Consider the following 27,766-nt stretch of genomic DNA (forward strand, 5'->3'; position numbering starts at 1 on the left):
TGCCGGGCACCCAATCGAACGGACGTGCTTTTTCTTGGTTTTGGGATGAAATCTTGAAGATTGGTTTTTCAAGCGGATTCGGGTCTTTCGTTTTGTCTTGGTTTTTTCGTTGGGAAAAGTGTTGAGTGATTTTTTGGAATAAGACCAGCTCGGATTTCGAACGGAAGGGATATTTTTTGTGTATCGATGCCGCAGTGCTAGTCCTGTGACGGACGACAGGTGCAAGATTGCTGGAGTTTATCTTGTTTCCTTGAGGAGAAGAGCATGGATTACGAGTTGTGATCTTTCAGTGATCGAAGCAAAGATCTTTCAAAGTGATCAGTGATTTTTGGGAATTTTAAGGATATCAAACGTTTTCCATTGGTGAAGAAAAAAATCATCAGAAGACAGTGAAGTGGTCATGAGAATTGACTAAGCGTTGAGACTACATTTAGGAGTTTCTTCACTAAGGAAGCATCTAAGGACATCTCCGGAAAACTTCGTCCAACTATCAAAGGAGAACCCCCGTCTAACCTATTGAATCATAGTTCAACGATCAACCAGTTCAAGGTGAGAGCCCAAAACGTAAAATTTCCGTCTCGTGACACTTCCTCGATCATCGCGCTGAGAGTGATCGATCAAATCACCTGTTGTTACTGTTAAGAAGTTCAGGGTCCCTCGAACACCGAAAAAATCTTTCTCCGAGCCCCGAAAAACACCTGCCGCCCTCTGTTTTGCATAAAGAGGAAACCCAGAGTCAAGTCGAGAGAAGAAACAAAAAAAAACTGAACGATCCGAGCCACATTTGTGTGTATACCCGATTGCGTCTCGAGTCAAGATGCAACCGAGATCAAACTTGGGTCCGTCTGGGCTTTTGGATCGAGTCTTTTTTTTGTGTATTCCTCACTTTTGTTGCTTTCTTAAATTCGTCTTAACAACCACAAGCAAAAACAAAAAAAAAAAAAAAGGAGAGATTTTTACGAGCTCAGCTGCAACTCCCAGTCAGTCAGGCAGAGGAGTCCGAATCAATGAATCCGCAACAACTCAAGAAAAAGGGGTTCGTGTCTTGTTTTTCGGGGTCCTGATTTGGGCGCTCAAGTCACTGGCCGGTTATTCGCCTTTTTTTCCTCGTGTTTTAGCTGTTGTTTCAAGCAGCAGTCGCGTGGAGAAGATGCGATTAATTGAGTTTCCTTCTTTTTGCGGTTGCTACCTTTAGTTTTTTTTGCGCTCCGTTTAATGCAGAACAGATTTCACGGTTTTACTTCGGTGAATGGAAAGCCAATTTTCTGGACCACTACTTGGGAGGAATAAACATAAAAAATCCTCCCGAAAAAGATTGATCTGGGCAACCGATAAGCAAGTTTGGTGGATTTACTGGGCCGTGTGTGTGTTGATAACTCCTGTCAGTGAGGTTGGAACTTGTTGAGGGACAAACCTTCTTTCTTGCTTTCTTTAATTTTTTTTCCTCAATCATTCGGATCCGCAGATTTGCGCTAATTGAGTTGTCTCTTTTGGACAGAAGTTGGTATTTTATTCGCCGATAATGTGGACAACATCATCCGGATCGAGTTCAAGCGATAGCCGCCGATGATTAATTAGCGAGTTGGAAGTGCAAACTGATTAACCGTGAAAGTAGAATTTCATGTTTCGACATTTATTTTGAAAAATGTGGAAAAATGGTTCCGACGAGAAAACTTGATATTGATGGATTTGTTTTCGATTGCCGGTTAAAATTGGGTTAAACTTTCCATTTTTTCAATAAGATAAATTAAAATTTATTTCGGAATTCATTTTCTGGGTTCTGATTTCGAATTGAAATTGAAATTTGAAAATTGCATTTTTTTAAAGTCTGAGTTTTGTTTCTAACTTTAAATTCCAATTTTTGATTCTAGGTTATGTGTTGGCTTTGGATTCTGAATTCTGATTCTGAATTCTGATTCTGAATTCTGATTCTGAATTCTGATTCTGAATTCTGATTCTGAATTCTGATTCTGAATTCTGATTCTGAATTCTGATTCTGAATTCTGATTCTGAATTCTGATTCTGAATTCTGATTCTGAATTCTGATTCTGAATTCTGATTCTGAATTCTGATTCTGAATTCTGATTCTGAATTCTGATTCTGAATTCTGATTCTGAATTCTGATTCTGAATTCTGATTCTGAATTCTGATTCTGAATTCTGATTCTGAATTCTGATTCTGAATTCTGATTCTGAATTCTGATTCTGAATTCTGATTCTGAATTCTGATTCTGAATTCTGATTCTGAATTCTGATTCTGAATTCTGATTCTGAATTCTGATTCTGAATTCTGATTCTGAATTCTGATTCTGAATTCTGATTCTGAATTCTGATTCTGAATTCTGATTCTGAATTCTGATTCTGAATTCTGATTCTGAATTCTGATTCTGAATTCTGATTCTGAATTCTGATTCTGAATTCTGATTCTGAATTCTGATTCTGAATTCTGATTCTAAATTCTGATTCTGAATTCTGATTCTGAATTCTGATTCTGAATTCTGATTCTGAATTCTGATTCTGAATTCTGATTCTGAATTCTGATTCTGAATTCTGATTCTGAATTCTGATTCTGAATTCTGATTCTGAATTCTGATTCTGAATTCTGATTCTGAATTCTGATTCTGAATTCTGATTCTGAATTCTGATTCTGAATTCTGATTCTGAATTCTGATTCTGAATTCTGATTCTGAATTCTGATTCTGAATTCTGATTCTGAATTCTGATTCTGAATTCTGATTCTGAATTCTGATTCTGAATTCTGATTCTGAATTCTGATTCTGAATTCTGATTCTGAATTCTGATTCTGAATTCTAATTCTTAATTCTGATCTGAATTCTGATTCTGAATTCTGATTCTGAGTTCTGGTTCTTTATTCTGATTCTGAATTCTGATTCTGAATTTTGATTCTTTCGATTGGCATTCTTTTTAATTTCAACTATTTCTTTTCTCACTTAATTTGAATTTCTATCAATTTTTGTAGATTTTTTTAAATTTTTATCATTCTAATTATTTTTTGTACTTTTTAATACTTTCTTTCATTTCGGTCATTTTAGAATTTTTTTTTCATTTCTGTCAAATTTGGCATTTTTTCATTTATGTCATCTTTGTCATCTTTGTCATTTTTGTCATTTTTGTCAATTTTGTCAATTTTGTCAATTTTGTCAATTTTGTCAATTTTGTCAATTTTGTCAATTTTGTCAATTTTGTCAATTTTGTCAATTTTGTCAGTTTTGTCATTTTTGTCATTTTTGTCATTTTTGTCATTTTTGTCATTTTTGTCATTTTTGTCATTTTTGTCATTTTTGTCATTTTTGTCATTTTTGTCATTTTTGTCATTTTTGTCATTTTTGTCATTTTTGTCATTTTTGTCATTTTTGTCATTTTTGTCATTTTTGTCATTTTTGTCATTTTTGTCATTTTTGTCATTTTTGTCATTTTTGTCATTTTTGTCATTTTTGTCATTTTTGTCATTTTTGTCATTTTTGTCATTTTTGTCATTTTTGTCATTTTTGTCATTTTTGTCATTATTGTCATTTTTGTCATTTTTGTCATTTTTGTCATTTTTGTCATTTTTGTCATTTTTGTCATTTTTGTCATTTTTGTCATTTTTGTCATTTTTGTCATTTTTGTCATTTTTGTCATTTTTGTCATTTTTGTCATTTTTGTCATTTTTATCATTTTTGTCATTTTTTCTCATTTTTGTCATTTTTAATTTTTTTAAATTTGACATTTTTGTCATTTTTCTCAATTTTTGGAAGTTTTTTTTATTTTTACATGTTCATCATTTTTATTATGTTTTGTTATTTTTTTGTCATTTTTTGTTATTTTTATCATCTTTATTATTTTATTTTTTCAGAAGAAAAAATTCTTCAAAACCTAGAACGACACACCTGCGCAGTGAATTTGAAATATTCGATTTATCCAATAGCCTTCACACCAATTGCTCTTCGATTCGATCCGGAAATCTATGTAAGAGTAAAGAGTAAGATTTACTCATTTTAGCAGTCCCAAGCCTTATAGTTCTGCAACCAGATGAAAAGCTTCTGAATACACTGCACGCTCCTTTTTTCAAACTCAAAACTAAGTTGTTTTGGTTCAGAAAAACGCTTCAGTGGCAGCTCTAACTTTGAGTTCGACTGGGCAATCTCAAAACTAAGTTTTGATACTCATTCATAAAACTAAGCTCGGCAGGTGATCTCAAATTATTTTTTTTATTCGAGGGCTGAAATAAAGGAAGGTTCAGAAAAGGGTTAGGCTTAATAGCGGCACGATAAACAAACGGGAAAATTGTGCCTACAAGACACTTCCGGTCAAAACATCAAAGGAAACTTGCGGATGTTAATTCCCGGGAAGTAACGTCCGAAAGTTTCCGGATAATCCAAGCCGCTCACCATATCTCAATTTTACGCTGAACTCGCTGAGAATTTTCAGTCCAACAAAGAGAGTTCAATTTTTAGTTCATAAGGTCGAACTCAGTTTTGCTCCTCGCCGAAGGAAAAAAAGGGATTTGTTTTGAGTTCGCAGATCAAACTCCGTTTTGAACCATCGCTAGGAGGAAAAAGGGAACTTAACTTAAAGTTCATAGAATCGAACAATTTTTTGAACATCGTTCAATCTCAATTTTTAGTTTGGAAAAAAGGAGCGTGTGGATTTCATTTCAACGACAAATTAATACCTAAACGTGCGAGCGAAAAAAAAAATAAACCGCACCCGATGAAGGCTTACTTAGCTCCATTATATAGGATGGAGGGGGGGAGGGAAGGGAGGGGTCAAAAGTAAACTACAAGTAAACGCAGAAATTTTTTTTACTATGGTGCTGATAACAAATGTGCTGACGGGGAAAAAATTTGAGATATTCGTAACAGAAATTGAAACGTCAAAAATCCATCATATTTTCTCATGATAATTTTTGATTTAAAATTAAATATTTAAATCACTTTAGGATGTTTCTTTGAAAAAATCGATCATATGAAATGTATTTCAAATCTGCGACCAATAAAGGGTCGTTGAAACTTACGGTTTCCTCCGGCATCCAGAACAGCCGCAGTCAACGTCTGCTGCCACGAGCAGAACCAGAACATTGTTGGTTCCTCTTGCTATGTCCAATTCGCAATTGATGGTTGTCGAGAACAATAGGATGGTGATGAAAATGACATTACAAATGTTTACATTATCACACTGTGAAGCCAAATTACTCAAACTGGGTTCTTGGTAACTCAGCAGTGTTGCTAGATGTTCTGAGTGGTTGGCTCAGAATTTTACACGAAAATGAGAACATTAATAATAAATAAATGAATAAAGATAACTTTATTTCTCCACTGAAACTTGCGTTGAATTTTTCATTTCAACAAGGGTACTGGTCCAGTACCAAAACAGTAACTCTAGCACATGTTTGTGAAACTTTTTTGATTTTTATTTTTTCACGCTAAGCCAATCAAAAGTCCCTTAAACAGGTTCGTAAGAGCTTAATCAGTTCAGTAAGCTTTTTTTCAGCATTCATGAAAAATTATGTCAATTTATCCACGTTAACTTAGTTATATTAGGCGGATGGTGATGTTTGCAACGAAAAGAATGCGTGGCTAGTTAGTCAGTAGACCACGACCATCCATTTCAATCTTATCATCAGGATGATCCAACCATACATGTATTTCTATCTGAAACTATTTCATTGAACATTTTTTTCTTTAAATAATTTCTTCAATCTTCAAACCATAGTTGTCATCACCTTTGTAAGGTTTTTCCTAAGGATATTACCCGTGTGAAAATACTTGAGTTATACTTAACCCTCAGAACGAAAATGCCATGCTTCACAAGTTACCCCTGTTAAAATTTCCACCGAATATTGTCGTTTCACCACCATAATGCCGGAAGAACAGAAAGTTTTCCACTTTCGATCCAAGTCTAAGTTTTGTTGGGTTCTATTTCAAGGCGCTGACAGTGGCGCCCGAACGAGGAAAAAGTTCCCCGGGCGCACGTCACAAATAGCTTTTCCCCTCGTAGTCAACAGCAGAACTCCTCGCCTTCGTCGGCTTCATCCTAGCCTACGATATTATCGTCTAATTTGTTAATGGTTATCAATTATGGGTGGTAGACGAGAATGAACGTGTTCATATGCATACATGTGTGGAAAACGACTGTTACAATAGAAATTTTCTGGTCGTTGGGTTTGCTTGTTCACATCGTGTAGTTACTTGGGTTTTGAGTATGGGAAAAGCGGGGGTTCCAGTCCGTCCACTCAAACTCGTATGGGGAAAACTGTAAAGGAAATTGGAATGGGGGGAGGAATCTCTCACATGCGGATTCACCGTGTAGGAAGGTGCCTTAAGTGGGTTGTAGCACGCGACCTGGCAGGAAGTGGTTCTTACAACAATTTAATATGATTTTATTTGCTTGCCTGCTTCAACATGGAAAGTGAAGTGATTGATTTTATGACTTAATAATGATGCGGCACTGTTTGGCAAGAACGGTTTTATTGAATTAAAGTTGTATCAGGTGGTTCGGATCATAAATCACTCAACCGGGCTCGATTTGCTGATGACCTTTGGCAGTTCCAGAGCGCCGTCAATTGGACAGCTAAAAAAAGTGATGACTAACGATGTGAACAATCAATAAAAGCACTATTCATTCCTGGAAAACTATCCGGATAAAGCACTGTCCTCGGAACAAGGAATTTTCTTGAGTACCTAGCAAATCCTATTTGCAATGATTCTTCAAGAAAAAATACCCTGTCCACTGTCCATCAGTTGCAGTTCAAAACATAAGACCGATAATTATAGATGACACCACATTTCTAGAAGGGTAGAAAAAAAAACGTTTTGTAGCTACAGGACATTATCGGACAGGAAATCGATACTGCCGCGAATGGAAATGACCCTTTTCCAGTTGGATAAAAAAACCTGACGAGCGAAAAGATTTGTTTGTACAATCGGAATTGTCACCACAAAACGATGAATATTTTCCACACTGGCCACTGGCCCAAGAAAGTTATCACAGGACTGCCAAGAGTTAACATTCGAATAGAAGGAATGGTAATTAAATTTGCTTTGTGAATAATCGCTCACCAGGGATGAACTCTAAGGGAAAACTAGAAAGATTTAAATGTAAATGAACTGTTAAAAGTTCTTTGTTAAATTAATCTGAAATTTAGTACAAATTCCTTTACAATCCTTTACAATCGAAATCTTCTAATTTTGGTTATTTTTCGGACTTGGATTTCAAGCAAATAACTTCCGTTTTTAAATAACCGACGTTTCGTCCATTTTTGATGAACTTCCTCAAGGGTACAACACCCTTGAGGAAGACCACACAACAATGTTCGAAACTGCGGGCATTTCAGAAAGGAAGTTGTTTGCCTGAAATCCAAGACCGAAGATCGATAACATAAACATAATCTTAACATTATGGTGTAGTGTGTGCGTGTGCAAAAAATGTGTGTGCGCATTTAAAATAATTCAATAAGATTTAAGCGAAACTTTGCGGACTGATTTTGCTCAATTTGGGCTCAAATTGTAGAGAATATTGTCTTCTAAGAAGCTTACACATTTTTCCATGCATCCCAAGTTATGTTTAAAAATGGATTAAAATATACCTCCTGCGTTTACACAGAATTATGACTGCTATTGTTCAATACACGGTATTTGACAATTTTTAACATAAATCTTTGTCTGTGATAAATCGTTTACCTTGAACGAAATGCACATCAAAATAGTCCAATTAAAAGGTTCAAAAAAGACATTTTCTCAATAAACGTATCAAAGGTTGAAAATACAAGCCAAATGATACCTAACCCACAAGTCAGACTTTACTCCAATAATGATCTTCCTTGGAGGTGGAATTATCGGCATAAGGTTCTAAGCCAGACCGGCATTAACACGCTTTCTAAAAACTGGCGTTTTTTCCCAGCGCAACCGGATTGTATATGTCTTCAAGAAACCAAATAAAACATATCCCATATCCTACCACAAGACAAAGCAGGATGGAAACAATCAGCCGGCAAGGATATTGTCGATAGATGTACCGAGTGCTGTGTATGTTTGTAAACTGGCATTAAAAACATTCTTTGTTTCCAACCGACGGCAAAAAAAAACGCCTGCCAAGATGAGAACAGAAGTTGGCCAATGCAGTGTGTTTTAAAAGATGAATATTTGACATATTTTTGAAATCAAAGGTTTGTTTATTAAGTACAATTCAAGCATAAGGAATAAGAAAGCTGTGTGCTCGATGAAGTTTTCCATAGTGAAATATAAAGTAAACTGTTGTGTAACCTAAGGTGAATCGAAAATATCTTATTTCCACAAATATTTCTGAACCAAAGCAATCGAGAAACTCAATTTAATTCAACCACGTTATCAAAGTGGCTGAATTGAAGGGAATCTTTCGATTGCTTTGATTCATTAGAATTATTCCACTAAGTTGGACCACAACACATATGAGAGGAAAAGGACATTTTGTTCGATTTGAAGGATTTAACCCTTTCAGGCGTCCCCCCCCCCCCCGGCCGAACGGAAAAATCAATCTCGAACCGTGCTTCTACCTTTGCAAACATTGTGACAATTTAATATCCTCGTCTAGGGCCGATAATTGTAGGCTACCTATATCAATTGACAGCACTTTGTTTCGGCGTACACAGTGAAAATATGTCGAGAATTAAATTTCAAACAAATTCCAATTTGGATTGAAAAATTCTCTGTTTTATTTACCGTGTCCCCGGTTGCGAAATCTGTACCCATATTGGAAATGTTTGCAAATGTAACTGATAATTGCTACCTTCGAACTTCAACCAAACCTTACCCAGTCCTTCCCGGTAACATATTCAGTGTGTTGTATTTTGTTTGATTTTCGATTCCATCAGCTACACTCTGACAAAAAGCAAATGGTAGGAAAATGTAACCCACATACTTCAAACATTGTCTGTCTGCAGGCCAGTATAGGAACAGATCAACTTTTGACTCGACTTTTGTAGGTCCTTCACTGTTCAGCCGGGGATTAGTTAATTATTCATAATTTGCGCAGAAGGTTTTCCGTCGCGGTTGGAAAACACACGCGCGTCGTTCGGTCCCATTTCTGAATAGTTACCACCCTAGGTTTAAGGCTTAGCCGGAATCGGACCGACCAATCCGACAATTGTGGCGCGCCATCTTGTGTCAATATTTGCCTATGGGTATAGCTTCTGTTATTGGTTGTGTTGAGTGATGTGATCTACCGTAGTCAATTCCTTCCACATGTATCCATAATTGATGAGATTGATTTGAATAGTGATTTCTCAACGGATCGACTTTTAATTGAGTTGAGGACACTGGTCGATGATGGTGGGAATGGGGAGAAACTCGGCTCATGGTTGTTTTTCTAATCAGTTGCCGTTCTCGGTTCGTTTATTTCAGATGGCGCATTTGTCTCCTCCTCCTTCGCCGCCGGCTCTCGCGAACCAGAATACCGATCTGGGAATGGCTTCCTCCAATCTAATGCAACGATCATCAGCCTTCAATTCGGTTCTAGGGCAGAAATGGAACGCGAGAGGTAAGTTCACAAATCTTTAACAAATTCTTAGCGCTACAACGTTTTTTTCCGAAACTAGATTTGCCACTTCTCTACAATCCCCTGTTTTACTCGGGAGCAGCATTCCTCTGGCCACAGTTCCTACTACCGCAGCAACCAATCACCCCCATTTCACCGAGTTTGGTCAGCTCCCGGGACTACACATTAACCCCGGAAAAGGAAGAAATCATCGGTAAGTTCTAAAATAAACAAGTCAAAACCTCTCCAAACAGTAACAACCATCCATTTCTCCATCCACCAAACAGACGAAGACATGCCACTAAACCTGTCGATGAAACCATCTTCTTCAACGCCAATCTCTCGCGGCTCCGCGCTTACAAGTTCCTCATCGGCAGCAGCAGCAGCGGCAGCCGCTGCAGCCGCCTCCCTAGCCCATTCGATCCACATCTGGTCTCCGGCGAGTATGTGCGAAAAGGAAACCATCTGCGACGACAGCCAGAGCAACATCGACATCGAGAACGACGTTGAAGATGACGACGACGTCGAAGGCGATAGCGATCGGGACTCGTCCAGTTGCGGAGGTGAGCTACAGATCGACGAATCGCGATGTGACGAAAGGGATCAACTGGTGCAGCAGAAACAGCACCAGCAGCTGCTTGCGATGGAGAACCATCAGAAAGCGAGAATCCTCACCGAGTACAACAATCTACTGATGGCAAACAGTGGCAGTGGGGCAAGTGGTGGGAAAAGTGATTACTACAACTACAGCAAGATTAGCAAGGGATACTTCAAGCATCTGCAGCAGCAGCAGAAGAATCTGGAAATCCTTAGGCAAAACCGTACCGATGTGTTTGTGTTAAACAGTAACAATAGTAGTCATGGTAATCTGAACAACAATCGCGAGGGAGTGAAAAATAACAATGTTGGAGTGTACGGGGGTGTGATGGAAGGGGTTGGGGGAGAAATTCGGGTGAAAAGTGAGATGGCGCTGCGACCGGACTCGACGGCTTCGAGCGGTGGCTTCGGGGATGGGTTCATGTTCAAGAGGGAACCGGGTTCGGCTGGGGAGCTGATGCGAAGCGAGGACAGGAAACCGGTGCGGCTTTATCAGGTGAGTTTGCTGTTTTTATAACTTCTTACTATTTGTCCCATTTTGGACATTTATTAAGTCCAAAATTCGCTTGATCAGATTATTAGAAGTCATGGTCTTCAAAAGTTTTGAAACTCACGGTTCCTTATCTGTTCCTCCGGCAGAAAGACGATCGGTTCCGGTAACAGCAGCAGATTTCTGCTGCCACGAGTGGAGCCAAAACATTGTTTTGGTTCCACTTACTATGTCCGATCCGCAATTGATTATTGCTGAGAACAATAGGATGGTGGTGAATGACAGTACAAATGTTTATATCATCACCCGATTAAGCGAGACTGTACTCAAACTAGGTTTGTGGTAACACAACTGTGTTACCAGAAATTATGAGTAGAAGTACCGAATTACTCATTGAGAAATGAGTACTTTTTCGGTTAGGGCATATGAGAAGAGGAAAGTAACAATTAGCGATCGCTAATGCAATTACTCAAGGACTTGACAACCAAATGTGAATGAAAGATACCTCTATTCCAGTCCGAAAACCTGCGTTTTTACATAGTTCTCAACAAAAAGAAATCAGTTGAGGTGAATTTAAGTTAAAACAAAGAAAAATTGAACGTAATAAAACAGAAATGTTGGTTTCTAACATGTTCCACTGGAGTAATTTCTACGATCCTAAAATTAGCATAGACAAATAAATCTTTTTCTGCTGGTGGTCAGTGATTCGGCAAAAAGCATTTTTTTTTAACTTTTACATCCATCCACAATTCCGCTGTTCCCTCCTGTCTTTTAACTCGCGGTAAGAAAATAATTGAGTCCCACCAACCTAAACAAGCTTAAACTTTTTTCCAAGACCTGATATTTCGGGGATGTTCCGATTGTTATGATACCGAAACAAAAGCTTAACCCCGTATCGGTTTCATTTCACGGCAATAAAACCAAACGCCTAGCAATCAGTTCAACCTTCGAGGGGAGCCATAATTAATTCATGATCCCGAGTCGGTGTCATTCGGTTTACCGTAAAACATTAGCTACCGTAAGCCGACGTTAGTTTAAGGAACTTCGAAGCAACTAGAGCGAGAACGAAATTGTAAATCAATAACACCGGAGCAAGTTCTGCCGGTCATCCCATCGGATTTTAAGTGGGGTCATCTGCTCATGAAATATTCATGAAGCCTCAGCCTTAAGAAACTTTTCGGAAGAATCACTCAACGTTCGTCTTGGTCCTCTTGGGGAAGTCCAAAAATCTCTAAACACGTGGTCGGATTGTTGTCTGTACGCGCTTGTGGTTGCCAAGATTACGCATGGAACACTTCCTGTTGTTCCAGTTTCTACGACTTCTGAAAAGAAACGCCAAGTTTTACTTTTCGGACAAAATAACAACGGGTAAAAAATTAGCATAAAATTTCGGAACACACACCGAACCAAAAAAAAAAAACAGAACAGCTCTCGGGTTCGTTTCTTGCTTTTTCTGCTACCGCACTGTCACCCAACTGAGCAAACACTCAATGAGGAGTCATTGTACATAGCCATTTAGAGCTCACCAACAAACTTTGAATACCGCAGCAAACGGACGGAGGACGTCAGCAACAGCAACCCGTGGAAAAAACTGAGCAGTAGGCGTTTGAAAAATTGACCCCCCGGCCAAAGTTTCCGCCGAGAGCGAGCAAACACCTCATTAACCGATTCGTGTCGGATTGTTTTCAGTTCATTTGTCAAAACTGTGTGCGGTATTCAAACGGGGTAAACAACGAAACGAGCTCTAGCTGGACCAGAAACGTCAAAAGCAATTTGGTCGGGGAACAATCTTCCTTGCCGAAGAGAGAAGAATCAAGCACATTCATCCGTGGAGCCATTTTCAAAAGGAATCCCGGTGCGGTGCTGCTCCGGTGACGGATTTGTTATCCGTCAGTTTTGTTGTTTTGCTGAGCGACGAAGAAATGAAAACGGGAGCACTTGAGCAAATATTGGATCATATCCGTTGAAAAGTTGCTGGCCGAGCCGAGCTAACAGGGAAAAATGAATCTGTTTGTAATCCCGGTCGGTACCTTCTGGGTGGGAGCGGCACTTTTTCTAAAGAGCAGGTATAACGCGTCCAGAGGACGCGAGGGATGTTTCAACGTTTCAATGCCAGTGGTGCTGAGAAGCCATGACAAAATTAATAAATTGATACACTAAAACGAAAGCAGGATGACAAATCAGATGGGCATTAATGACCGGCAAACATGTATCTCGACTTTGGTGGACAACAGACAAATGTCCGAGGGTGGTCTGAATTGTTCTCAACTTATACGTGATGATGGCAGCACTAGTTTTTTTTAGGGTAAAAAGTTACCTACCAAAGATTTAGTTTTTTCTATATAACACTCTTGTTTGTTAATTGATTTTAAACAAAACGATAAGGTTTTTACAAGACAACACTATCCATCATTTGAGCCTGAACTGAGCCAAATCGAGCAATCCTGTTTCACACAAACTTAATGGAATTATTGTGTCACGCACACACAAAGCCACAGACATAGCCGTTTAATTTCAAGTTGATTTTTTTTTGCAATAGCTCCCAATAATTTTTATGGGTTTGAACCAAAGTTGCATACTTTTGAGACGGCATCATCCTGCATAATTTGAGCCTAAACTTGTTCAAATCTATTCGTTCTATTCCCTTGAGGCCATGTGGAATCATTCTGCCATACACACACAAAGCCAAAGACATAAGCGTAGAGCTGGAAGTTTTTTTTCAGAATCTCTCAAATTTGTGAACGTATTCAGAACAAATTGACAAGTTTTCTAGGCGGCATCACTTTCTTTCATTTGAGACTACATTGAGTCAAATCGAACCACCCAGTTCTTCTGCGGTCTGTGGAAAAATTTTGACATACACACACAAAGCCACATTCTTAAGGGTAAAACTCAAGTTTGTATTGACAATATCTTCCAAAATTTTCTACGGATGGAAAATAAATTTTCAGGTTTCCTTGACGGTATTTTTTCTTACCATTTAAGCCTAAATTGAGCCAAATCGATCAACCCAGTTTCACACAAACTAAATGGGATTATTGTGTCAGCCATAGACACAGAGATGTTAAAATCGCGAGTCTACATACTCGCACTTTGCCCTTCTTTGCAGAACGATTTTATTTCGTTAAACTCAATCTGCAATGATGCTATCTAAAGCGGGCCATAGACTACACAAATTGGCCTGTACAAATTCGATGATTCCGCGTCGATTGTTTGATCTATGCTCGCCCACACACTATACAAACATATTTCACGCGAACACAAATGATTGCTGGCGAAAACAGCAACAGCAATAAAAAAAAACCATCTCCACCCCGGCTGGGAGAATGTTTTGTACAAAATATTTCGATCCCGACCGATTTTACTCCAACCGTTTGGGCGCTCATTCAAGCAGTGCCATACACTATGCAAATCGTGCTCACAGCGACAAAATTTCATCGAATTTCATCGCATTTGTACAAATGTTGTGAAGTCTATGGCCCGCTTAAAGTTCAACTCGGAAAGCATCAGGAAGTAAGCTTCGGGTAAATTCGGCAGGAGTAAACAGCAATCGGGGGGGAAACATCAGCGAAGCAAACGAACAGTTCTGCGAATTAAGCGGGCCATAGACTACACAAATTGGCCTGTACAAATTCGATGATTCCGCGTCGATTGTTTGATCTATGCTCGCCCACACACTATACAAACATATTTCACGCGAACACAAATGATTGCTGGCGAAAACAGCAACAGCAACAAAAAAAAACCATCTCCACCCCGGCTGGGAGAATGTTTTGTACAAAATATTTCGATCCCGACCGATTTTACTAAATCCGTTTCGGCGCTCATTCAAGCAGTGCCATACACTATGCAAATCGTGCTCACAGCGACCAAATTTCATCGAATTTCATCGCATTTGTACAAATGTTGTATAGTCTGTGGCCCACTTTAAAAAAAACCGTTTTCGTTCGGCAGCCGAACACATCAATCGGACAACGCATGGGGGCGTGGCTTAAATTGATAGATACAAGGGAACGGGAAACGAGCGAGAGAAGGGTGTGAGGAATGTTAAGTCGGTCCATCGGGCAACGATCGCTCGTGAGCATTCGTGTACGGTAAGCTTCGTTCTGTTGTTTCGTTGGTATGATTTTATTCCTGCGAGGCATGGAAAACATCAATTCGGAAATGTTCTCTTCGTTTTGTGTGCAATCGCGTCATGATTGGAACGAAGATAAAATCAATCTGCACACAACAAGTTAAACTCGGAAAAAATCAGCCGAATGATTCTTTCCGAAGCGAGTCTACACATCGCTGCATAGACATAGCCGTTTAATTTCAAGCTGATGTTTTTTTTTTGCAATAGCTCTCAATATTTTATATTGGTTTAAAACAAAGTTGCATACTTTCAAGACGGCATCATTCCGCATCAATTGAGCCTAATTTTCTTCAAAACGAAACTTTCAATTCCCTAGAGGCCATGTGGAATTATTATGCAATACACACACAAAGCCACAGACTTTAGCGTAGAACTTAAAGTTTTTCTACAATTTCACTCAAATTTGTGTACGTATTCGACACAAATCAACAAGTTCTCTAGACAGCATCATTCCCTTTCATTTGAGCCTAAATTGAATCAAACCGAGTCACCCAGTTCTTCTGAGGTCTAGTGGAACATTTTTGACATACACACACAAAGTCACAGGCATAAGCGTAGAACTCAAGTCTTTATTTACAATATCATCCAAATTTTCGTATAGATTGAAAACAAATTTTCAGGTTTTCTAGACGATATTTTTTCTTATCATTTGAGCCCAAATTGAGTCAAATTGAACCACCTAGTTTTACACAAACTATATGGAAATATTGTGTCAACCACAAACATAGTTGTTCAATTTCCAGTTGTTTTTTTTGCAATAGCTCCTAATGTTTTTAATTGGTTCAAACCAAAGTTGCATACTCTTAAGACGGCATCATCGCACATCAATTGGGCCTAAACTTGTTCAAAATTAACTGTTCTATTCCCTTGAGGTCATGTGGAATTATTTTGCAATATACACACAAACATACAGAGCGTGCGTAGAGATGGGAGTTTTTCTACAATATCACTCAAATTAGTGTACGTATTTAAAACTAGGTAATTGACAAGTTTTCTAGACGGCATCATTCTCTTTCATTTGAGCCTGAATTGAATCAAATCGAGCGACCCAGTTCTTCTGAGGAGTTGTGGAAAAAAATTGACCTACACACACAAAGCATAAGCATAGAACTTGAGGTGTTTCTAAAACATTACTCAAATTTGTGCACGTATTCAAAACAAACTTACAAGTTTTCTAGAAGGCATCATTCTCTTTCCTTTGAGCCTGAATTGAGTCAATTCGAACCAACCAGTTCTTCTAAGGTCTTGTGGAATATTTTTGACATACACACACAAAGCCACAGGCATAAGTGTAGAACTCAAGTTTTATCAACAATATCATCCAAATTTTAGCATGGATTGAAAATAAATTTTCAGGTTGTCTAGACGATATTTCTTTTTGATCATTTGAACCAAAGTTGAGTCCAATTGAGCAACCCAGTTTCACACAAACTATATGGAATCAGCCACAGACATAGTTGTTCAATTTCCAGTTGATTTTTTTGCAATAGCTCCTGGTGTTTTTAATTGGTTTAAATCAAAGTTGCATACTTTTAAGACGGCATCATTCCGCATCATTTGAGCCTAAACTTGTTCGAATCTAACCATTCTATTCCCTCGATGCCATATGGAATTATTTTGCAATACACACACAAAGCCGTAGAGCGTGCGTAGAGCTGGGAGTTTTTCTAGTATATTGCTCAAATTCGTGTACTTATTCAAAACAAATTGACAAGTTTTCAAGACGGCATCATTCCCTTTCGTTTGAGCCTAAATCGAGTCAAATGGAGTCACCCAGTTCTTCTGAGGTGGCGTGGAAAATTTCTAACATACACACAAAAAGCCACAAACTTAAGCGAAGTGCTGAATGTTTTTTTTTAAATATCACTCAAATTCGTGTACTTCTTAAATAATTACAATTTTTCTAGACCGCATGATTCTCTTTCATTTGAGCCTGAATTGAGTCAAATCGAGTCACCCAGTTCTTCTGAAGTCTAGTGGACAATTTTTGACATACACACACAAAGCCACTGACATAAACGTTAAACTCAAGTTTGTATTTGAAATTTCTTCTAAATTTTTGCATGGATTTAAAACAAATTTTCAGGTTTTCTAGACGATATTTTTTCTTATCATTTGAGCCTAAATTGAATAAAATCGAGCCATCCAGTTCTTCTGAGGTCTCGTGGAAAATTTTCGACATACACACACAAAGCCACAGGCCGGAGCGTTAAACTTAACTTGTTATTTACAATTTCTTCCTAATTTTTTTGTATGTATTGTAACTAAATTTTCAGGTTTTCTAGACGATAGTTTTTCTTACCATTTGAGCCTAAATTGAGTCAAATCGGACCCCCCTGTTCTGCTGAGGACTTGTGGAATTGTTTTGAAATGCACACACAAAGCTAAAATTCTAAGTTGAGTTTTGCTTTTAGCATTCTCAAATTTTCGAAGGGTTTGAGTCAAAAAAAAAAAACATTCTAGAAGGCTTTTTTCCTCATCATTTGAATATAAACTAAACAAATGGGATCTTCCATTTCAAATTTTACACAAATATCTTACAGATTTCATAAAGTTTGTTAAACTGTTGATTTATTCAAAAAACTATCCAAAAAATTCTTTTGAAGTGAGTAAAGAATACTAACTTTTTTGTAAACCGAATGCTAACTCAAGCCTCTATCGAGAGAAGCAACCTTTCCTTTTCTTTGCAGCTATTCACAATAGCATTGCCATTATCATTAATCAACGTGCTTTTCCACGATGAATAATAAACGCACAAAATTGATTGTAAATTGATTTTATCATGAACCGTGTTCGGCCATCTCACTCAAACAAGAACCATCCCCATTCCCAATCTACCGTTTTCACTTGTCGGACGGACGACATAATCCACTTCCGGGTGGCTCTCAGCAATTTACGAAATGACGATTCTTCTTCCTTCAGTTGATTTAGTGTCTAGGTCATTGCAATCAATCCCGATTTCCGTGGAAGGTGTCATTTAACCAAGAGAGCGGGCATAAATCCTACCGGTTGCGTTGATTATTTCCCGAAGGTTCAACACGCAAAACAACATTCATAACATAACAATTATTAATAATTTACACCGGAAAAGCGATCACCGGGAAAGTGTCCTCCTCAAAAAATAAAAAAAACGCCAAAGGATTGAATCCTTCAAAAATAGAAGAGGGGTGGACACTTATCTGTAAATTACAATCATCCATTCGTGCTGTGTCCCGGGAAAAGAATCCTTTTTTTTCCTATTTTTCGAAGGAATGGGAACCCGCTTGATGGAACTATTTAATTTATTTCTTGTTCATCCTTCCAAGCCGAGCTCGGCTCTGTGTCGTGTCTCGTTTCCAAATGGAGCTCATATTTTCATTAGATAAATAGTGTGACCCTACCTCTCCCAGCGACTGTCCATCACTTTGCCGATACCTGAAAAGGGGTGGCGCAATTTGCGTTTTTCTTCAGTAAAGGGGAGAGGTGTGAGCTAATCGAGCGATAAAATTTATTTTGATGAAATTAATCTACTTAATTACACGCGATGGTATTCTTGAGACTTTTCTTTTGATTTTATAATTTAAAATTGATTTAAAAGTTTTAATCTACAAGACTAATGTTTTGATTTATTTCTCCATAATTTTTTCAGTGTAAACAGTGCGGCAAATCGTTCAAACGCTCCAGCACCTTGTCGACGCATCTGCTGATCCACAGTGACACTAGGCCGTACCCGTGTCAATACTGCGGAAAACGGTTCCACCAAAAATCGGACATGAAAAAGCACACCTACATTCACACCGGTAAGTTTTGTTTCGTTACTACACTCAACTAAATATTGTAGTCAAAATTACCTTAAAAATAATGTAAAACAATCTGACAATTTTGTGGCCTTTTTTCCGGTAACTTATTTCCTCCTCTAAGAAAATGAATAAATAAGAAAAAAAAACAGGTCATTCAAACGTTCGTCTTCCCTAGAACTTGACCCTATCTTCACCCGACTGGTATTGAAAAACAAAAAAAAAACAAACAAAACATCTGCCAAGCACGTCCAGCAGATTCAAATTTGACTCCTGGGTTTTTTTTGTCTGTCCCGTTTTCCAAATCAAAACAAAAAACGCTAAGCTACCGACGACTCATCTTCTGACTCAACTTCCTCTCCTCAACCCGATCAGAAACATAAATTAAGCCAAGAAAAAAGTGAGTAACCCAAAAAGAACCATCACAACACGTTCTTGAAGGATTTTTTGTTGTTGTTCGTTTCGTTTCACCTTTTAGTTAGGTAGATCGAATTCTTTCCCTAAACAGAATTTTTGCGTGATGTGGCTCTCTTGCTGGTTGCAAAAATGAATAATGAAAAGCACGAGCCAACATCATTTTTTGCAAGGCTTTTTTTCTTCTGCTGGTATATTTTGGATTGCTGCTGCTGCTGCTGCTCGAGTTTTTGCACATACAGATGATTGCTGATTTTTGTTCTGTTTTGCCCATATTTTTGGAGGCCGTGTGCCGAGGATCTGATTTTTTCTTTATTTCTCGGTAAACCTTGTATTCTGCAGGGATTTACAGCTGCCACTGTTAGTAAGGGTTAACCCGTTTTGAATCAGGTAGTTGTGTCTAAACTAAAAAAAAAATTTTTACTATGAAAATCACTGAAATTTGAAAATTTTGTTCTGGATTAAATTTTTTTTATTGGTAAGCTATCTCTAATTTATCAAATCAGAAATTCAATCCTGAGTTCTAATACTGATTTTGAATGACATCATAGCCATAGGAGGCCATGAAAGACAGAAAAACACACTGAGCGAATCGAGCTATCATAGCTAGCTAGCAATTTGCAGTCAAAATAAGCTTACTCAGATCCAAATTTGGATAGGAACTGATCAAAATAAGGTTGATATAAAAATTTCTTCAACAATTTTACAATCGGATTCATTTTTTTTTGGGGTTTCCAGACCTAGTCTAGTACTCAAATTAGTGATTTTCAAAAATGTGTAGTATTCTTTCTCATGGTTTAAGCGTGACTGGATGAGACAATTTAACAAATTTTATATTCAAACTGTGGAGAATATTGTCCGTCATGATGTCATCAACAATTTTATAAAATGGTAAAAAATTTAAATAGGGATAATCAAAAAAGTTTCACTTTTTAAAAAATGTGTGTGCGTTTGTCTGTGCATTCATTGCATTGCATTGCATTGCATGTTCACACGACTCCAGCGGAATTGGACGGGATTATTCGATTCAGTTTATGTTCAAATACTTAAGAAAATGATCTTACACAGAGCTGCAAAAAACTATGTAAAAAAATTAAAATTTGAAAAAGTTATCCCAAGAAAACTGCACAACTATATTTTAAAAAACAATCATGAAAATGCAGATTGATATCAAAATGGGTTAAAAGTGTCGAAGAAACCTTCAAAAGATCATCGCCAAATATGATAGAAACTCGGAAAAAACTTAAAAATTCGCCAAAGGTTGAACAACGTGCCCAACATCGTTGGGGTTTGCGGAACAGACGATGAGCAAAACAAAATCTTGGATACGCCATCCAAAAAAAAAGAAGCAAGAGCCAGCAGCCGTTCGGTTGTCTGTTTCGCTTGTAGTTTTTTTCCGATGCTGTTTTCATTATTAAATTGAGCAGATGGCGCTCCTGCTGGGATCGGATTCATCTCCTTGGTTATGTTTTTTTTTCTGACTTACTGAATGGAGCCAAGGAATCGATTGCATTAAGGGGGGTGCTTCATTTTTGTGTGTGGTGCTCTCTGTTATTGTTGTAGCGCGTTAGAGATTTTTGTTGTGCTGCCTCGATTTTTCCTGGAGAAGATCATTAGAAACCATATTCCTTTGGGAAGTTTAGCCTAATTGAAAAGCGTTATTATATTCAAGATAAGCGACTCCAAAGGCCAGAGGCCGGACTTTTATTTTCATTCCCTCGGATTGAGCTGGAAAATTGCTTGCTGCCAACTTTCAAAAGGATGGATTGGGTACAGGGGGGGGGCCAAGGGTTACGGTATGGATAAAATTAATGTTTCTGTTGTAATTGTGGACATGATAACATGCACACAGCGCAAACAGACACGTTGATTTTGTTGAGCTGCCTGTTGCATATATATTTGGTTTTTATATTCGCTACAATTGTTCTCCCGTTCGACGACGCCGCAAACCCGGACCAACTCTTTCGGAGCGACGCGGACCAAGCCTGTGGTTTTCCTTTTATGGCAACAGTCATATTTGTTCGGTTTGTTGTTACTGTTGTTTTGGTATGCCGATTAAGGAAAATGGGCTTCGTCGAACTGTTAGTCAGTTCCCGAACGAACAAATTTGTACCTAGTAGCGACGACGAGAACCGAAAACAAAATCAATTCAATTACCTACTCCTGGTCGAGCGAGGGAAAAATGGGCGAAGGGAAATCTAGCTTGAAGCACCGAGCTCATGAATTTATTATTTGTCACAAACAATTAAAGTCGCATTAGTTCGGGGTAGGGGAGATGTGATGGCTATTAGGCTAAGTGGCTGGTTAGGAATGTTGTTTTCAACCCTCGGCTTTTGATTTGTCAAATTTTTCTGGGATATCTTTTAGTATGTCTATGTCTTTGAGCATAACAGGAAAGTTGAACAGCAATGATGTTAGCAATCGCTAGCGCAACTGATTGTTTTTTTTAAATACAGGAATCAATGAGATCAGTTGTTCATTCACTACCAGAACTCTACGTTGGTGATGATGCCAAGAGGTTGAGGTCAGTTATGCGGCAATTTTTAGTGACCTCTATAGGGCCCAGAACTGAGAATTCACATTGACGATCCTGTCGGAAGGCGCAAGTCAGTTTAGCGACAGTTTTGAGTCAACCTTAATAGAACCCAGTTATGCAGAAGTCTAGAGACGACCTAAATAAGATCTACTGCTGGGACTCCACCCTGGCGATCCTGCCAAGAGGATGAGGTCAGAATAGAGTTCACTACTAGGGTTATACACTTGATTGAGGTTAGGTATGCGGTGGTCAGGAGTTTACCTAATAAAAATCCACTAGTGGGTCTCCACATTTGCGATCCTGCCAGGAGAATAAGGTCACATGTGTGGTAGTCTTTAGTTGACCTTAATAAGGTTTACTATTGGGATTCTAAATTGGCAAACCTGCCAGAATGTTGAGTTCGGCTATTCAGCAATCAAGAGTTCAGCGACAGTCTACTAGAACTTCTCACATGCGATTAAGCCAGCAGATAGAGATCAGTTGTGCGAAAGTCTAGAGACGACCCTAATAAAGTCTAGGACTAGTCCTCTAAAGGGTGATACGGTCAAAATTTGGTCAAGGGAAAACGCGTGTAAATCGGTGAAATCGCTTATTTAAAAAATCTAATTAAATTTCTTTTCCAAGTTTAATTAGTATAAAATTCAGGAAAAATATTCAGTTATGCTTAACCCCTGCAATCAGATTTTGTACAGCCACCTTGTCCACCTTCTTCGCCGCAGGAAGCCAGTTTGCCTTGAACTGCTGCTCGTCCTTAGCAGTGTTTTTGGCCTTCTTTAGGTTCCACTTGACAATAGCCCAGTATTTCTCAATTGGGCTGAGCTCTGGCGTGTTGGGAGGGTTCTTGTCCTTGGGAACCACCTGCACGTTGTTGGCGGTGTACCACTCCATGGCCTTTTTGCTGTAATGGCAAGATGCCAAATCCGGCCAAAACAGTACGGAACTACCGTGTTTCTTCAGGAAAGGCAGCAGACGTTTATTCAAACACTCTTTCACGTAAATTTCTTGGTTGACAGTCCCGGAAGCTATGAAAATGCTGCTTTTCAAGCCACAGGTTCAGATGGCTTGCCAAACCAGATATTTCTTCGCGAACTTTGACAGTTTCATGAGCTTGAAAATATCTGCTACTTTTTCCCTTCCTTTTGCCGTATAAAACTCCTGTCCCGGAAGCTGCTTGTAGTCGGCTTTGGCGTAGGTTTCGTCGTCCATTACCACGCAGTCAAACTTCGTCAGCATCGTCGTGTACAGCCTCCGGGATCGCGCTTTTGCCGTCGTATTTTGTTTATCTTCACGATTTGGAGTCACTACCTTCTTGTAAGTCGATAGTCCGGCTCGTTTTTTGGCTCGATGCACGGTTGTAGACGATACACCCAGCTTATTTGCGGCATCTCGAAAAGAGAGGTTAGGGTTTCGCTTGAAACTACCGGCAACTCTCTTTGTCGTCTCAGCGACTTCCGGTTTTCGATTTCCCCCCGATCCAGACTTCCTGGCTATCGACAAACGTTCCCCAAAAATTTCATTTGTAACGGTTGATTTGGCAACTTTTAGCGATTTTGCCAGCTTTGCGTGCGAGTTGTTCGGATTTTCGCGATGCGCGAGCAAAATTTCGATACGCTGCTCTTCTTCCTTGGACGGCATTTTGAGAACTGAAGAGTGAATTCCAAAATCAAAATAGGAGCAACATTCTACACACACACACACCTTCAAAATGAGGGGTGTTCAGGTTTTTTAAATGCAAAATTGAAAGAAATACGTCAAGTTGATATTGACCAAATTTTGACCGTATCACCCTTTACATTAGCGATCCTTCCAGAAGGTGTGTGAAAGTCTAGAGTGAAGCTACTGGATTTGCAGACTGGCGATCCTGCAAGGAGGTTTAAGTAAGCTGGGCGGCAGTCTAAAATTGACATATACAGTGTGAACTACTGAGACTCCACATTGGCGTACCTGCCAGTTAGTTGGGATCAGACTAGAGTGGACCTAAAAAGGGTTAACTACTGGAGCTTCACTTTGACAATTCTGCCAGGAGGTTTAGATCAGTTTTGCCGCAGTCTAGAGTAGCGCTGAATAGAGTTAGTAGGATTTATTGAACTGTTTAAATTCTCTATCAAAACTGAAATACATACGCAAAAGAAAAACTTCTTACTCATAGGTATGTCATTGTTTACTTTAATAATCGACTTGAAGACTAAACACCTTCCATTTTATCGCTACCGAAATTCGGAAATATTGTCACAAATGGCCGCCGACGGTTCCGATTCGAATTGAGCCAAACTCTCGCATTGCTCAAAACAATTTCAGCAAACTTTCCGACTCAAACAATCGGCTTCCTTTGTTCTCCTCACCCGATCGTGGTGCTGCTCGCTCGATCAAATCCGAACAAATATTTAACTCTCGGCATATGGTTTTGTCTTTGCGTTGACACGAAACGCGTTCGGCAACCGACCGGAATCTGTTCAAATACTCGCCGCAATTGGTTGCTTGGATCAACTTGAATCCAACGAATGAGCCGAGAGATGATTACTACGATGAATAATGCCGCCTATTGTTTGTGGTTTTGCCGTCGAGGGGTGTTTGAATGTTGTTTGGATTAATAAAAAAAATTTCGTTCGATTGTCACCTAATTCCGAAGCTTCAAGGTTGTTTCAATTGGGTTGATGGAATTTAATTACGGCAATCGATTCAGATTACTTATCAGCTTAATTGCGTCCTGCCAAGGTAAAGTGGGGTGACAATAAATCCAACGAAATCCAAAGGATTTGTTTGTCACGATTTGTCATATAATTATCATTGCCAGTTGTCGTGCAATCTTCTAACGGGGGAGCTAACCCCTTTTGTTTCCTTTTTTTTTCAAGTGGAACTCAAGTTCCAATTAATATCGAAAGGAAGAAGCAGCCGGGACACGCAGTTCTAAAATAAACATCAAATCAGCTCCCACCACCTTTCCATTTTCTCGATCTGAAAAGGACACCACTTCCATCAATCCAATCCAAACGAACGGGAATGAAGCGAACAGTTGAGTTCAATTAGGAAATGGGGCAATAAATTTGTTCAAATTTGTACCCACAAACCGAGGGGTCTTTGTCCTTTTCCTACCGTTCGCGGTTTCACTTTCTATACGCAAGAGGGCAGCAACCAGAAAACCGAAAAAGGTCCGTTCGGCTCACAAACTTATCTGGGATTAATAAATTTCTGGGACCCCCTGGCTGCCTGCCAGCTACTCCGTTTTTCCGAGGGCACCCAGGTGTTCCCTATTACGGAATTCTCGAGAGCTTGGGCCTTTTGGCTCAGTGGGTATTGTTTAACCACCACACGAACGAGAGAGAGAGCGAGGTTCCAAAAGTTGCGCGATCTGTGCGCGCGGAGCGCGGTAGCAATTTATGTGTCAGCAGGGTCACAAAGAGACCGATAGCGCCCGGGAATTCTGCTTGCCCGTGAGCTGTTTGTGGTCGCGGGGAATCGCTGCCAAATGCCAAATAAGGATATCAAGCCAAGAGGTTTACGCCGAGCTTCTCATGAGCTTTTAAATCGCTTTAACGGTCTGTTCAATGGGTTTCGGTTGTTTGTTTGTTTTTGGCTTCCCCCGGGGTATTGTTGAGTGCCGATCGGTTGCGATAGATGGCGCTTCTGATTTCCTTTTGGTCGAAGCCGAGATTCCATGCCACCCACGAGCAACAACTTGGGGCCTACGGCCGGTCAGCCATTTAAGAAGCTACATTGACAGTTTGACTGCGTTGACAGAATTGACAGTTTGACTTTACACTTTATGTTTACATTGTTGAACGATTGTACTAACAACTTCATTTTTCATCTCTTTGCAGGGGAAAAGCCGCACAAATGTGTCGTTTGCCTGAAAGCCTTCAGCCAGAGCTCGAATCTGATTACCCACATGCGTAAGCACTCGGGCTACAAGCCATTCTCATGCGGGCTCTGCGAGAAGGCGTTCCAGCGGAAGGTGGATCTGCGACGACATCGCGAGGGTCAGCATGGGGAACTGATCGGACCAAGTGGGCCTATTCCTCTTCCTCCGCTTCCTTCCTCGACTTCCTCACCGATGGGCCAGCAAGAATTCAAACCGATTTTGCTTCCCGGATCCGGCATGACTTCTCCTCTGGATAACCGACCCAACAGCTCCTCGACAAATTCCTCCGTCTCAGCAGTGGCGGCCGTTGCTGCGGCAGCCGTAGCCGCAGCAGCTGCAGCCGCAAATGCAGGCTTCCACCACCAGCATCATCTAGCAGCCAGCCATGCGGACATCAAGATGGAAGTAAGCAGCAGTTGTTCCTGATTTCCGTGAACTTCATCTAGGGATCTATTTTAGCTTAAGAATTAGGTAGGTACTCACCCGTTCCGAGTCAAGCTTTGCATACCAAAACATCAACAAAACAAAGCAGCTGTTGGGTGGGTTCCACTTTCGGCGCTTCCTTTTGTTGATGTTTTTGTTCGAGATCCTCGCGTGTCAGATGTCGACTCATCTTCGGCGCCTACTTCGGTGTCTCAAACTAAAGCTCTTCGATCCACTCTCGGAACGCGCGAGTAAATAAATCATGATCAAGGTTTTATTTGTACAGTTCAATCATAACCGTCCGCACTAATCAGTCGAGTTCGAAACGTACTGTTCAAAGTTGACTCCTAAGTTATTATCTAAGTTTAACCCCTCCAATTAGTCTTAAATTTACATTTCGATCTAGTAATACCAAAGTTGAATCCACATCATCTGGCTACTGTCAACAAAAAAGAAATTGAGCGAAGCTTCGGAACCAAATTATGTTTGTAAATAAGTTTCTCACCCATAAGTTCCTGTACATAGAAAAACTTAGCATTTATTCAACGACTATTATTTATTAACTCAAAACTACCAGCTATGTTCGAAACACCGATTTTTACAAAAACGGTCTAGTCTTACTGTAAACAATCAAACGACGAACTCCCGTCAAGTTAGGTTTAATTTGTTGGTAAAATCAAAACAACAAACAATAAAAAAAACTATCATAAAAAGGGAAACGAGAGGCGCTTTTGTTACCGAAGAAAATGCTTGCAGAGATGCATTTACCCTAGGAGAAATAAAACATAAAGAAAGGGAGGATCCCCATTTCCCCCAACCATCACGTAATAGAACGTGTGAAAACAAAACAAACAAAAACGGAATTCGAACCGACCAATCAAAGCAGCCCGAACGCTGCTTGCAGGCAAGAATCACAAACAAAACGTTATAGTCATGAATCATGCTCATCAGCAGCACAAGTGCCTCACACTAGGCAGGCGGCTCCGATGTCAGCGCATTCATTAACAGCTACCGAACCAAAGACGAATCCCCCCTTCCCGTTCGAATCTGTAGGGGTGCTTAACACACACCCTGGGAGACACCGAGAGGAGGGCGAAGATTTAGCGAAAACCGCACCCGAAACGGCAAGACACGAAAGCAGACGTCGGAACCACTGTTCGCGTTCTACTGTAATTTGTGTTCTCTTTCTCTTGCTGTTTGATCTTTTTTTTAAACAAATATTTTATTTATCCAATTGTTCCTTTTACCTTTCTGTAATTTTAACAAACTATCCTTGTCACTTTCTCTATTTTTCCTCTTGAAGCACTCAGGAACAATTTCCTTACTTAAACTGCACCAAAATTTGAAGTGTCCCAATGTAATACCACCTGTTTTCGACTGTAAATTTTACCCCGGCTTATTGTTCGTTAATCAAAATTATTTTGTTATTTAGTCTTTTAATACAGTGCGACGACACATTGCATAATCAGCTGAATTGATGATCATCCAAAAATTAGTGTTAATACCTACTTGAGTAGACTCTATGTACTTAGGAGGCGACTTGTTAGAATATTCAATTGTAGTTGTGTTAAGGTTTTTACCCCCGTTCATCAAATAATGCATTTGTACATATCTGGCATACATTCAAGTGGCCTTTTTATAAACAACTAAGGACTTCTAGAAAGTAGGTAATATTTTCAATGGTACTTATGTAGATCTTAAACAAGACAAGAATGTTACAGGCATGGACCGTTAGTCAGTAAGTAGCGGAAAATCGTTGTATATTTTTGATACAATGAACGATTGTAATAAAAAAAAACAACCAATGCCTTACCAATAAAAATAAAATCATTTAAAAGCAAATTTGTATTTATTTTTGAAATTTTGAAAGAAATCATCCATACGATCAAAAATACAGAGTTTTACTTAATCTATTGCATTTGCTTATTATGGAACTTAATGATTTTCGGAGGAGAAACATCTGATATTTGCCGAATATAGGTTGTCCTCGATGAAATTGTCACACTATGAAATTGCTTTAACTT

At 39.2% G+C, this 27,766-nt stretch overlaps 1 protein-coding gene across 1 annotated transcript; it reads left to right on the top strand.

The window, feature by feature from the left end:
- LOC129748496 (zinc finger protein sens) lies at nucleotides 1–27,558 on the top strand. Its single transcript, XM_055743146.1, has 6 exons — nucleotides 1–549; nucleotides 9,380–9,515; nucleotides 9,574–9,726; nucleotides 9,800–10,605; nucleotides 18,363–18,513; nucleotides 25,279–27,558. The coding sequence occupies exons 2-6, from the start codon at nucleotides 9,380–9,382 to the stop codon at nucleotides 25,743–25,745; spliced, it is 1,713 nt and encodes a 570-aa protein (XP_055599121.1). The 5' UTR covers nucleotides 1–549; the 3' UTR covers nucleotides 25,746–27,558.
- The last annotated feature ends 208 nt before the right edge of the window (nucleotides 27,559–27,766 follow it).

The sequence above is a fragment of the Uranotaenia lowii genome, chromosome 2 (genome assembly GCF_029784155.1).
Source record: "Uranotaenia lowii strain MFRU-FL chromosome 2, ASM2978415v1, whole genome shotgun sequence".
NCBI lineage: Eukaryota > Metazoa > Arthropoda > Insecta > Diptera > Culicidae > Uranotaenia > Uranotaenia lowii.